The sequence below is a fragment of the Primulina eburnea genome, chromosome 2, assembly GCF_022965805.1.
Source record: "Primulina eburnea isolate SZY01 chromosome 2, ASM2296580v1, whole genome shotgun sequence".
NCBI classification, from domain to species: Eukaryota; Viridiplantae; Streptophyta; class Magnoliopsida; order Lamiales; family Gesneriaceae; genus Primulina; species Primulina eburnea.
Window position 1 is genome coordinate 8,644,904 of NC_133102.1, and position 13,761 is coordinate 8,658,664.

Consider the following 13,761-nt stretch of genomic DNA (forward strand, 5'->3'; position numbering starts at 1 on the left):
GCAATATCATATTTCTCTCCATGTTATGTGAAACTAAATTCAATGTTTAAGCTTGTGATTGAATCATATGAAATTAATTGGTTTCCTTCCAACTAACTGGTCAAGACTTGTTTATATGATACATCTGTTCATCTTTTCACCATTCCAAACAGAAATTTTACAAATCCAAATATTTGTGTCTTCGGTTCACCCAAGTTTTGAGATTCTCGGTGGTGTTAAAAAACCCAAATAAGGCCAAATAAAACATAGATATTAACAATTTATCGAGTATTAATTTATAAAATTATATCGTATTTTTATAATTCAACTTTCCGTAAAAAAATTTAGAATAAGGTGTTCCAAGCTGCAAATAGAAAAAATTTCACAAGCCAACAACCATATTAATTTGCCAGTACTTCGAAGCATGCTGCCAAGTAGTAACACTCTCTCCAACAAATCCAAAGTAAACCAATGCACAAACTGAAACCTATTTTACATGGTGTAATGCTAAACGTGGCTTACAGAGTGAATTTGTCACACAGTTCAACGTGACAGAAACACGAGCAATTCCGAACTCCAGCTCGATGTGGCCTTCCAAATGCCTGGATGTTAATCTGCCGTCCAACTTTGTTCCACACTTTCCCTTACTCTCCGATTATATTCTCGCTTGTTCTCACTGAACATTCGAGCAGCTTCAGAATTCGCGGGAGAATTGGGATTTGGGTCGCATAACAATGACTGTAATAAAAACACAAGGGATAAATCAAGATTGGTTTTACAACTGATGTTAACATGAGGGTGGAAAGTACAAAATGTTGGAAATTTTTTGGTGAGACGTTTCTGTGAGCAATACAATTTATAGAGGATCCAATATTCTATTTGCTTTAATCATGGGTCGAAATAAAAAAAAAAAAACACACTGTGATTCATGGTCTAAACATACCGAGTCACAGTTTCTTACATGGAAAGCTAAAAGCTGTGATCTACTGTGTCTCTAGTGATCCAGGTATGCTTCGGTGAGACTCTTTACTTTATAGACTTGACATGTTATGTGCGACTGTAATGTATGCTGCTACTACTATACGTGAGGGATAAAATGAGCATTATCCTTTGGACCGTTTTCACATTGGATTTGGCTGTACAGCTGTAATATTAACAGCAAATTCTAGTACAATTCACAAATTGTTCCGAAAGAGTAGTTGCTCCGTGAAGCATCGACGACACATTTCAGAGCAATATTGACCAAATCAAGCAGTCTACTAAAAATATTAGAAGTACTTGTATCACCACCACATGTCATAAGTTTCAAAAAGATATGTTGTACTAATTTCACAAAGTTTTGATTGAGAAATAGTACACAAAACGAGTATAGCACCCCAGCTGCACCCAGTAAAATGATGGCATGACCTCAGCCAAGTTAAAAAAAGCCCATCAACACGCTTAAATTTGATTTGAGCAGTTGCATCAGGATGGTTTCGGTACCTCAGTTATTTCAAATCAAATGACCATGTAATTAACAAATGTGTAACAAGTTCGTAACACCCAAAGGATCGATAATTTCCATGAACTTATGAAACATTTAGATATCAAGCTAACATGATTCAAGAGAAAATTAGACAAGGAAATGGCGAATATTTGCTTTATAATCCTTTTAAAATTTAGAAGATATTGATAGCAATTACCAAAGAATTATCAACTCTACATCCTAACCGACATCATTCAACATTTTGCACATTCTTAAGAGTAAGAATAAGAGCCAATAAACACAGGTTTATAACTGTCTCAGCAATGGTTGCTCAAATTTCAGAACTTAAAATTGGGAGAAAAATGAAACCAAACGCACCATTGTTCGTAGAGTTCAAAAAAAAAAAATTGAACTATCAACAAGTTACATGTATAAACATCAACTTTTGTTATTGCATAAAGAGTGCAACGTTCCATTGATCACGAAACCAATCACACAAAATATCTTTCTGTTGGTTACCTATCAGTAGTCTACTATCTACCTTTAGTCATTTTAGTTAGCAATCAGCATGGAATTCAGAAAAATGATATCACAAGTTTAGTTCAATAAACAGAAGGTACCTGGATAGAGGTAAGTATAGCTGCAACATCATAGATAGGACTCCACTGATTTTGAAGGATGTCCAAGCATATACTTCCATCAGCATAAACTGATAAGAAAAAGTATAATCGTGAATTTGAGTTCAAGATTAAGTAAAATATCACGTGAATTTGAGCTCAAAATTAAGAAACACATCAAAATTTGAATCAAGGGAAGCATCTTACTATTTGGATGGAACATCCGAGAGACAAATCTAACTGTTGGTGGTTTGTTAGGATAGTCTTCCGTAAACTGAAGTGTCAACTTGAACGTTCCTATCACAATCAAAGCATGGCCATCAGTTCTGTATATCATGACAATAATAGGAGTAGAAGATATTCAAATGTTTATTTCCATGTTTTCAGAATTGCCGAAGGGGTTTAAGCTCAAAACACACTTAGCAAGGAACACAACTTTATCAAGGAGAAGGAAGTCTGAACTTTCTCACTTGATAAAGGACAAATTGCGTGAAGACCTGGAGACTCTTTGAAACAAAACTATGGTCCAATAACAAACTAATAGAAGCACAATATATACAAGCTTTATCTCAATATTATTTTTAATCGATCCATCAATAAATTATTTTGAAAAGAGAACATATTGATCTCTAAAAGAATAGATTTGTTTCTAGAAGAACATTCAAGCATCCTTTGTATGAGAACTGAGTACTAACTCAATTGAAATGTTAGCACCTTCAAAGTTCACAACAAGGGATGGGGCATATCCATTACCACAATAATCAAGTGTTGGGTGTCTTGTGTTCAAAAAGATAAAATCTTTTTTATGGACCTAATTTTTTTTTGCATACAGCACATATTACAAGAGCGAAAATAAACACTGCAACATAGATTTACAAAAAGACAGCCAATGAAAACTAGATTATGGATTAGTAATCATCACAACTTTTTACCAGAAATTAATAAGTGGGGGCTTCTTGAATATGTTTTATAAAAGCACACAGCAGAAAAGCCACTTAAAAAGGGTACAAGCAACAAGGTTTTCTACCTTCATCAGACAAAGTAAATAAGCATATATGAACAAATGATAAATACATCGCCATTGAATGCCAAAAAAACAAGAAAGACTGAATTTCCAAAAATGTCCAATCATAAAAATGACTCACCTCCATCCCAAGGTGTATCATCAGGACTGCAACCACATGAGAAAAGAAACATAGAATTGATCATGCAGCCATACTTTTTCCAAAAAATACAGTACAAGTTAAACAGAAAAATCCCAAGTAGCCAGTCGATTCCGACTTGTCTTACAATTATAGACTTTTAACTTGCATTCTCATAATTATGGCATTTAGGATTTCAAGATGCAGCAATACTGATTCACCCTACTTTTATCTCTCTTTGTTTTCTTCTTATTATGTCGGGAGTTTTTATCTTATTAGGTTTACTCGGTTGACATCAGTGCTAGTAAATCGGATTCCTGGACTGAGGCTTAAGGAGTACGCAGCACACAAAAAGACATCATAAACCCCTTGTGCCATGAGATGGCAAAACTTCTTGATTAGCACCCCTCCCAGTTTAAGTGGATTTTTCCCAACTTCAAGAATAAGATTGAGCCAACCAACCAAGAAACTGACAGTCTTGCAGTAAATCCACGGTTCGCAGCCACGGAACGGTTGTTCCAGAATGGTAATGGTAGCAGGTAGCTACCAAACAAAGCTCCAGACTTAAACAGGCGTGCTATTATAATGTTGTTTTACCAGAATATAGCTGATTTCTTGGCCACTGAGGAACAGTTTTGATTTCTTCCAAGTTTTCGAGTTTCTTCTATTATTTAATTAAATATTTTCAAATACTTTTTGAAGTTTCAACATTTTTTTATTTCTTATTATAAAAAATCTGTGACAGTTATTGATAAGTGCAATTTTGCACTTAGATTTTATGTGTTTTTAACTCGGATTTATTTTAGTTCTCGAGCCGTGCGATCTTATGCGTTTTGGTGTTGTCTGTCATTTGCAGGAATTCAGGCAGCACCCAATTTTTGTGACATAAATCAATGTGGAAAGAGATGAGAGCACGGAAAGAAGATCATGTATGCCAAGACATGAAGGAAAATTCAAAAGCAAAGCGCACCTACGCTAGAGCAGTTTCAGATAATAATAATAATAATAATAATAATAATAAGAAGAAGAAGAAACAACGAAGCTCAAGCGCACCCGCACCTCTCAAGAGGCGCACCCGCGCCGTCGTCGTGCACCGCGAGGAAACTTGGCGGCTAGGTTTTAAAAGAAGGCTTTTAACTTATTCAGGAGTACTTTTCGAGCTTTTTAAAGAAGAGGACGATTGAAAGAGACGAGAGAGCACTGGAAAGCAATATATCCCGGTACGAAGACAGAGTAGGCGGCATCTAGGGACAGAGAAGCATCTTCAATCATCATTCTTGTTTCTTTTCTTTCTTAGATCTGTGGATTGATGATTATTTGGAAGAAGTTGCTTTGTTTGACCTTTTAATTGTGTCATGAACTGATCTAATTGACTAGAGAAATGATGTAACTTGACTTGATACTATGTTGTTTTCCTTTTGATTTATATATTTGAAGTCTTTTCGGTTTATTCCGAGTTTAATGCTTTCGGTTTATTGGTCATAGATTGTACGATTTAATATTAAGAATATATCGATAGGGTGAGGGGATTTTGAATAAAACCTAGGAAAATACATTGTTGATGTTTATAGAGTTACGGAGGCCTACAACTCCATTAAAGTATAGAAGAATTGTTGTGCCACTTTCCATTATTTAATGATTGATTTTTTATAGTTATATCAAAATCAATATTAGATCATAGTTTATATCCGTCACTTGGGAGAAAGAGCAGAAACTCTAGAATTTTGTCTCATTAATCCTTCGTTCTTGTGAATTTGTGATTAAGTTATTGCGACTTTCAGTATTTAAAATCAATTCACTTTCGAATTTCTAAATAAAGTTAGGATTATTTTAATTTACAGTACAAGTGTAATTTCAAATTACTCATTCTCCATAAAACAATATTCTTAATCATTCACTTACTAAAACTGAAAGTTCCGTAAAACATCGGTGAACCATGGGGGTTACCCACCCAACGGACACAAAAGTAAGAGCTCACCCAAATATGACTGCATTCCAGAGCATGATATTATTGTCTTGCGGTGCACCACTAATTCCTGCTGGTGGGTCCTGCTGCAACCTCTTGAAGTCCCTCATCAGCCTCTTCCTAGCTGGAGTCGACATTTTAATCTACAGATAACAATAGATTCAACATTAATCAGCACAAGTAAGATATCGGACAACTTATTGACTGAAAAAGGAGGGTAAACAACAAAAAGAAACATTTCATCTTCCTGTCCACTAATTATTTGCAATTCAAAATCAACTCAATTCAAAAGTCATGCAGCTCAACTTATAAACCAATAATTTACTATAAGTAGAAACCGAAATCCCATCACAATCAAGATTCTCAACAATTTCTTTGCTGGCTAGATCTGCTTCCGATCGATTACTATCATCATTAGCATAAACAACATAACCATTCGTGAGCATAACACACAAAAAGAAATAGATAATTTACCTTGAAGGGATAAATCGAAACCCTTATGATTAGGGTTCGGGCTGCCGAGTTGTGGCTCGTGGAAAATGGAAGGAGAGAAGATCGAGTTTCGTGCTCTCGATATATCTGTCCACTATTGGATGCAATGATGAAATCCAATCTTACGTGTTTTATTTTGACTTTAGTCAGCCAATCAAATTTAACTATTGTGAAATCAAATTGAATTAATTTGAACAATATGTTTAACTCACCTAATATCTTTTTTTATGACAGTGAACCCGTTATATTTTGATGTGTGTTGATAAATTCTTTGAATAATATAATATCTTATAAATCACATTAATTTGATAAATAGTAATAAACAAATTTTGTGTGACTGGCTCATTTTAAAAAATTGACGAGAAAATCGGATTCATGAATACTCACCAAACAATATTTTTTATATCATCTTGAACATGTGACTATTGTTATCTGTTTTATTTGTAAATGTTTTTATTTAATGTGGTCATTATGTATAATAATACACTTCATTTAATTAAATGACCATTACAAGATTATTTATTACTCACTATAACAAAGTTTATCCCTAGATACATGTACTCTTAAATGGTAAAAGAGTTGTTTTTATTTGAACGTTGAAAATCAACTATATAAAATTTATCAAAGATTTGCAAAATATATATCTCTAACTTTTGAACTATGAATTTATTGTGGATTGTCTTGCAAAAAGGCTTGGAAAAACCAATATATGCTTTAAAATCTTATCAGATTCAAAAGATCATTTGTGTTATCTTTATTCACACTTTTTCATTGTTTTAACTACCGTAAAAGTGTTAAACATTTGTAATATGAGGAAAAAGTCTTTCCCATGATTAAATTTCTTAAAGTGAATGCAATGTAATAATATGACTTTCAGTAGGAAAAAATAATACCTGTTGAAGTGGGTTAGCACAAGTGTGTACCAAACCAAGTCTTTTAATAATACATTTTGAAAACAAAAGAAGGGGAAACATAGAAATATTTTGTCATTCGAACTTTCAGAAACAAATCTCGTGTCTTATTAGATTATATTGCTTTTAGTTTAATTAAAGTGGTGTGCTCATCTCACCCGGCCCACACTACATATCTTCAGTAGATGCATACTTACCGGGTTCAAAATTAGGGTTTACTTCTCAAAGTAGTCTGCTGCATTTTCAAATAACAAGACTAACCTCTGATTTCTTAAAACATTTCAGAAGCACGCTTTTCAGAATCAGAAGAATTTGAAGTGTTTATTCAACCCCCTTCTAAACACTTCACCGATCATAACAAGTGGTATCAGGGCGAAATTTATCTCGTTCTGAAACATCTATTAAAAAATATTTATGGCATCCTTCAGCAAGTTATTATGTTCTCAAAAGAAGAATTCGATGATTGAAAAATCAGAATGACAGTTTGAAGGATCATGTGATGGGCACCTTTGTGATGCTTCAAACACAATATTCTCCAATGAGCTGCAATATCTCGTGTTTTAAGAATGTTGACACCGATTAATTAAATCGAGTTTGGTTACAAACCAAGCGGAAAATACTCGAAGTAATCCTTCGTTAAGAAACACTGATATATTTGAAAGTCTTTTAACATATGTAAACTGAATAACTGAAAAGCAGAAGATCAGTTCTGAGATATATCAGTTCAGTTATGGTAAGAACTGAACTCATAACACCTCTAACTGATCAAAGTTTGGAAAACAATAGTTAAACAGTTAATACACAAGATATGTTTATGGATGTTCGGAGACTTCAACTTCTCCTATGTCATCCCTTTTACCACCTCGGGTAGGATCCACTAGAAGCCTAGACTGAAGGCAGCACCTTTTAGCCAACACTTCTTTAACGTCTGTGTGTCAAAGACTACATACACAAGTTTATCGTCTTTCTGCAAGACTGTATTTTGGTTGTGGCGGTGAGTGTGTGTGTGTGTGTGTGTGTGAACTGAACAAGGAATATACCGGAAAGGTGTTCCCACACACTGAGGGAAATCTAATCTAAACTGATAATACGTTGAAGTGTCCTTCTAGGATGATTGCTTATTGTAAACTAATATGCAATATGTGTGCCCTTTTTCTTTGTATCTTAACACACTCTTGTATTATTGGTCTTCAGTTATCTTTTATTTATATGCAGGAAACTGATCGTATAATGAGACTCAATAATTGTATATGTTGCAGCTTGAATGTGTTCTTTGAGATTCGTGTCTCGACTTTTCCGACATATATGCTGGAATTTTGTCTTTAAGCTTTGCTACAACGTCCATTTACTGTACTATTGATAGTACAGATGCTTTACACACAGCTGGATTCCATTGAATAAGCTTGTCGTGTTCTGCAAACTGATTGATTCCTAACTGATTCACCTAACTGGCCATCTGAACTGATCTCTAGTTGGGCTGATGAAATCAGTTGACTCGTCATTTGAACTAATTTAACTCTTTCAGTTGAACTGGTCAGCTGGGTTCTTCATCAGTTGAGCACTTCATCAGCTGGTCGGGATTTTGAAGGTCTTCTACTGGACTACCTATCAGCTGGATAATCAGTTGAAATGTTCTTTGATACGTCCGTTGGACTGATTCAGTTTGGGAAATCTGTTGGTACTTTCAGTTGGCATTCTTGAAAGATTCAGTTTGGCTCGTTTAACTGATTAGTTCGAAGTCTGATCAGTTTCAGCTTCCTGCGCACACTTAGGTAAATCATTAGAAACAAAATAACAAGTTTTGTTAATCATCAAAATCACGATTGTAAACATGAAATGTTCCAACACAGTTCACCTTCCAACACAATACGATGACATTTTATAAGCCATCATTTATGGTCTCATTAAAATCATGAAAGCCAATCCAGTTGTGGTGGTAACAGATGGTGATTCACAAATACTGGAAAAACACAGAAGCGAGTGGACCAGCGAAGTTAAGAAGAAAGCAAACCTTGATGATGTTGCCAAAAATATTATGTATAAAACCCTTGACAAGAACAATTTCAGCAAAATCAAGATATGTTCTTCTGCAAAAGAAATATGAGAGAAGTAAATATATGTGAAGAAAATAACCCGACAAAGAAAAATAAACTTTTTGTAGTAATGCAGAAGCTTGAGAATGTTAAAATTAAGATTAGAGAATCTTTAAATGATTTTGATGAAATATTCGGTAGGGTTATCAACAGTTAGCAGCTCTTGGCAAAGATTATGACAACAAAGAAATTTTTTTCTATGTTATGAGAGCACTACCGAGAAAATGAAATGTTAAAATCAAGACAATGAAAGAGTCAAATGATTTGAACAAACTGGAATTACATGACCTGTTTGTAGACTTGAAGGCCTATGAATTTGAATTTGAAGTAAGAAGTTGTGAAGAGACTTCATCAAGTAAGCCAACTAAATCTCTTACTGATACTATTGTTGTTCCAAATGTCTCAACAACTGCTGCTGCTGAAACATTATCTGAAAGGACTTCTGAACAAATCAACAATAATGTTATGTCACTACTTGTCAAGAAATTCTCAAGATTTATGAAAAAAAACCACAAAACCTATCAAGATCTCAATCAAAACTTCAAAAAAAAAAAGTCACCATCTGGTGACACGGTCTGTTTCAACTGTGGAAAAACTGATAATTTTACTGAAAATTTTCCTAAGCCCAAGAAAGATGATTACAAAAAGAAATGACAGAAACACAATGACAAGAAGTCCTGAAAAGATCGCAAAGCAATCATTGTCGAATAAAGCAAAAGGAAGCGAGTAGATTCTAATTGTGAATACTTTGATTCAGAAAGTGAATCTAGTGACAATGATGCTGAAGAAGTTCAGTGTATCATGACATATACGGATTCAACTTCAACTACTGGTGAGTTACTGAAATTTGTGTTTGGATGAAAAGAAAGATTTACTGATCATAAGTTCAATATGATACTTAGAAAGTGAATGTTCAAGACACTTGACTGGTCAAGCAAATCTACTTTCAATGTAACCAATGGTAGTGGGTCAAGAATCACATTTGTGATAATTTTAATAGTAAAACCGTAGGTAATGGTAAGATTATTCACAGAAATGTTTTATTAATGATATACTTTCTAATAGAAAATTTTTATTACGATCTAGTAAGTATTAGTCAACTTTGTGACAATGAATATTCAGTAGATTTCCAGAAGCACACATGCATAGTCAAGGAAACTAATGGTTATACTATTTTACAAGAAAATATAGAGGGAAACACCTACAAAGTTAACTGGAATATCGGTCAGCCTGATCATCCTACATGTCTGGTGGCATCTCTAAGTAACAAACATTTGCTATGGCATAAACATTTGAAACATTTAACTTTCAAATCTATCAACAATCTTAGGAAACAGAGCTTAGTTATAGGATTACCTTATATTAATTTAATTAAGAATCTTGTTTGTTCTGGGTGTCAATTAGGTAAACAAGTTAGATCAATTTTCAAGAACAAAAGAAGAAATCAACATCAAGATGCTTAGAGCTACTGCATTGGACCTCTTTGGACCTATCTATGCAACGAGTTTAGGGAATATGAAGTACACATTAGTTATTGTTGATGGTTTCTCTAGGTTTACTTGGGTTATATTTCGCAGTGGCAAAGATCATACTATTATTCATCTAATCAAGCTCAAAACGAGTTCAAAATGAAAAATATATGTCAGTCAATAGAATCATAAGCTACCGAAAAACTGAGTTCCGTAACAAATCTCTTGAAATATAATTGAATGTACAAGGCATACAACATGAATATTCAGTAGCTAGGACTCCTTAGCAAAATACAGTAGCTGAGAGAATAAACAAAACTCTCAAAGAAACAACGAGAACTATGCTTGCAGATGTAGACATCTCTCAACGTTTCTATCTTATCTAGGCAGAAGCAGTTAATATTACATGTTATACAGAGACAGAACCATGGTCAACAAAAGATATTGAAAGACTCCATATGAAATATGAAAATGGATTAAGTATAATGTGTCTTATTTCCATATGTTAATTAATGTCAAAAATCATTTATCTATTTTTTTATTCAAAATCAGATGTTGTAATTTTTTTTGGATATTCAGAAATTAGTAAAAAATTTAGAATATTTAATAAAAAAAATTCTTAATGTTGAATAATTAATACATGTTGTTTTTGATGAAATTGTTATTGCTCCAGAAAATTCGAATATTTCTACTTTGAGTAACATATTAGACAAGATTCATCTGCATATAGACAGTGAAGATGAAACGACACCAAGAGGAAATGATTCTCAAAATCCAAAACCAGAAGTTCTCGAGAAAGAACTAGTAAATGAAACTCAGAAGATTCCATAACTTGTCCTAGAAGATCCAAAACCTTCTCATGAAGCTCTAGAACATCATGTTGTCCAATCATATCAAGAAACAATAACTTCATGACCTAGTAATAAATGGAGGAAGACACATCCCCCTTACCGGTTAATGGTAAGCCATCAGCACCCCTCAGAACCAGAAGACAAATGATAAATGAATATATGCATGATACCTTCATCTCTCAGTGAAACTCTAAGTGATCCAAGCTGAATTGAAGTAATGTAAAAAGTGCTCAATCAATTCAAAAGAAATGAAGCATGGATTCTGGTATCTAGACCAAATCATGAATCGGTTATTGGAACTTATTGGGTATTCAGAAACAAGTTAAATGAGGAATTAACTATAGTAAAAAAAAAAAAAGTAAAGCTAGTGGCTCAAAGATTCAGACAAGAAGAATGTATGTACTATGATGAAACCTTGGCTCCAGTAGCAATACTTGAAGCCATCAGAATATTCTAGCATTTGTAGCATTCAAGAACTTTAAAGTATTTTAAATGGATGTGAAGATTGTTTTTCTAAATGTCTACTTCAAGATGAAGTTTATGTAGAACAACCCCCATGTTTTGTATAAAACACTATTTACATTTGTAAAAAAATCAGTGCACAATCTTAGTAAAAATATATGCTGGTGATATTATTTTTGGGTCAACTAACCACGAACTTTGTGAGAAATTTGTTAACATTCTTTTCAGGATTACAAGTTTGACAACTTGAATATGGAATTTCATAAACCCGATGAAGAATACTAAGAGCTACTAAAAAAGTTTTCCATGGAAAAATGCATTGCTGCCCCAACTCCAATGAGCTCTTCAACTAATCTCGATTAAGACAAAGGAGAAAATTTAGTAGAGGTAACCATGTATTGAGGTCTGAGATCTTTATTATATCTTACTGCTAGCATACCAAACATAATATTTGTAGTATGCATATGTTCTAGATTTCAACCTAATCCTAAACAATCTCATTATGCAGTTGTTAAACATATATTGAAATATTTAAAGGGTACTCAGAATGTTGGCTTATGATATCCAAAAGATTCTACATTTAATTATGTGGTTTATTCAGATGCATATTATGCAAGTTTCAATTTGGACATAAAAATTACTAGTGGTTTCTGTCAATTTCTTTGTGATACTCTGATATCCTGGTTTAGTAAAAAGCAGATTTTAAAAGCCACTTTTACTTCAGAAGCTGATTACTTAGTTTCTACTCTCAAAATCTTTGGATTCAACGATAATTAAGAGATTATGATATCATTGCTTTTGAGTCGGGAGATCACTGCTTTTCAGTTGGTTATCTTTTGTGACAATATTAGTGCACTAGTCATCACTTACAATCACTACTGGACTCTAGAACCAAACATGTTGACATAAGACGTCATTTTATCAGAGACATTTCAAAAGAAAGACATTCGCTTAGAACATGTGTCTACTCATCAACAAGCAACAAACATTTTTATCAAACCATTATCTGAGGCTAACTTTTGTTATTTCCGAAATGCTTTAGGTCTCATTGATTTGTCTTAAACATAAATCCAGGGGAAATATTGTTTAGTATGACTAAGATTTTATAAAATCTTGATGTATTAAATAAAGAATTTGTTATATTGATAAGATAGTATTTTTTTCTGAAAATGAGTCATTACTGGAATTTTTCTAGTATACTTTTTTTTCAGAAGACCTTACCATATAATATATCAAATTTATACTTTTCACTGCTTTATCATTAACTGACTCTTGGACAACCTACTATTCTTATTTTTTCAAAACATTTTCTCGCGTTTTTATGCAATTGGTCAGTCTGTCAGAACGCCTTTCTTAAAATTGTTAAACTAATTGCAAACATACTAACATGTGTCCTTGTGTTTGTAACTTATGGCTGCGTTTTTTTTAAAATCGCCTTTTCAAATTTTACACATTTTACTTGCATATATTCATCTTCGAGCCTTTTGTTTTCTCTCTGCAATTTTACAATTCTCTGCAAACCTTGCTTTCGATTGTTCTAACCTTAAAATCGCATAAATGACCGCACATATATTCTGAACGCTTAGCAAATTTACTTTGCCTCTGTCTACACTGTCCAAAATTCAAGGCATTGGAGAAATATGATCTTTGTTCATATCTGGAAACTCTAGAAATTATTTATAAGGCTGTTCTTCTAGATATAAATGTCAAAGCTTCTTTTTTTTGCTGATGGGAAGGTTTTCCATTCTCATGAAAACAAGATGTTGGTTATTGATGAAGCCCTGCTCAGTTAAACTTTATCTCTTCCTACATCTAGAATTGTTGATTTCTCAGTCATCTCTAAGGAAGACATGACTATTCTGCTCTAAATAAATTTTCGGCTTCAAGAGTCTCTATCTTGCTTCAAGAAATTGCTGAAGATGTAATTTCAAGTCTTGGTAGATATTGTTGCAATGCTATATTGATAAATGCAGGAACTTTGAAAGTCTAACAAAGGAGAAGGTCCAGGTGATGTCTGTAATTCTTACTGGAACTCAAGTTAACTGGGCCTCTATCATGTTTAAATCACTCTCTGAGATGGTCCATAAGAAGAGTTCAGCTGGTTTTGATGTGCAGATCAACAAACTTCTCAATAATGCTGGTTTCGGACTCACTTCTGAAAAACATGGTACTTCAACCACCATGATTGATGCTGATAATGTGGTTGTCTTTCAACCCAAGCCATATGCTCCTGAATTTATCGTAGAAAATAAGGAAATCGGGATCCAACAAGAAGCTGTTCAAAAAAAGTAGAGGAGCAAGAAGAAGCTTACCA

General features: G+C 33.5%; 1 protein-coding gene across 1 annotated transcript; it reads right to left on the minus strand.

The window, feature by feature from the left end:
* Nucleotides 1–350: 350 nt before the first annotated feature.
* On the minus strand, nt 351–5,825 carry LOC140822920 (ubiquitin-conjugating enzyme E2 2). The gene is made up of 6 exons (XM_073183898.1): nt 5,644–5,825; nt 5,182–5,312; nt 3,207–3,232; nt 2,269–2,358; nt 2,065–2,153; nt 351–717 (listed from the first exon to the last, which is right to left on the minus strand). The coding sequence occupies exons 2-6, from the start codon at nt 5,304–5,306 to the stop codon at nt 589–591; spliced, it is 459 nt and encodes a 152-aa protein (XP_073039999.1). The 5' UTR covers nt 5,307–5,312; nt 5,644–5,825; the 3' UTR covers nt 351–588.
* Nucleotides 5,826–13,761: the final 7,936 nt, after the last annotated feature.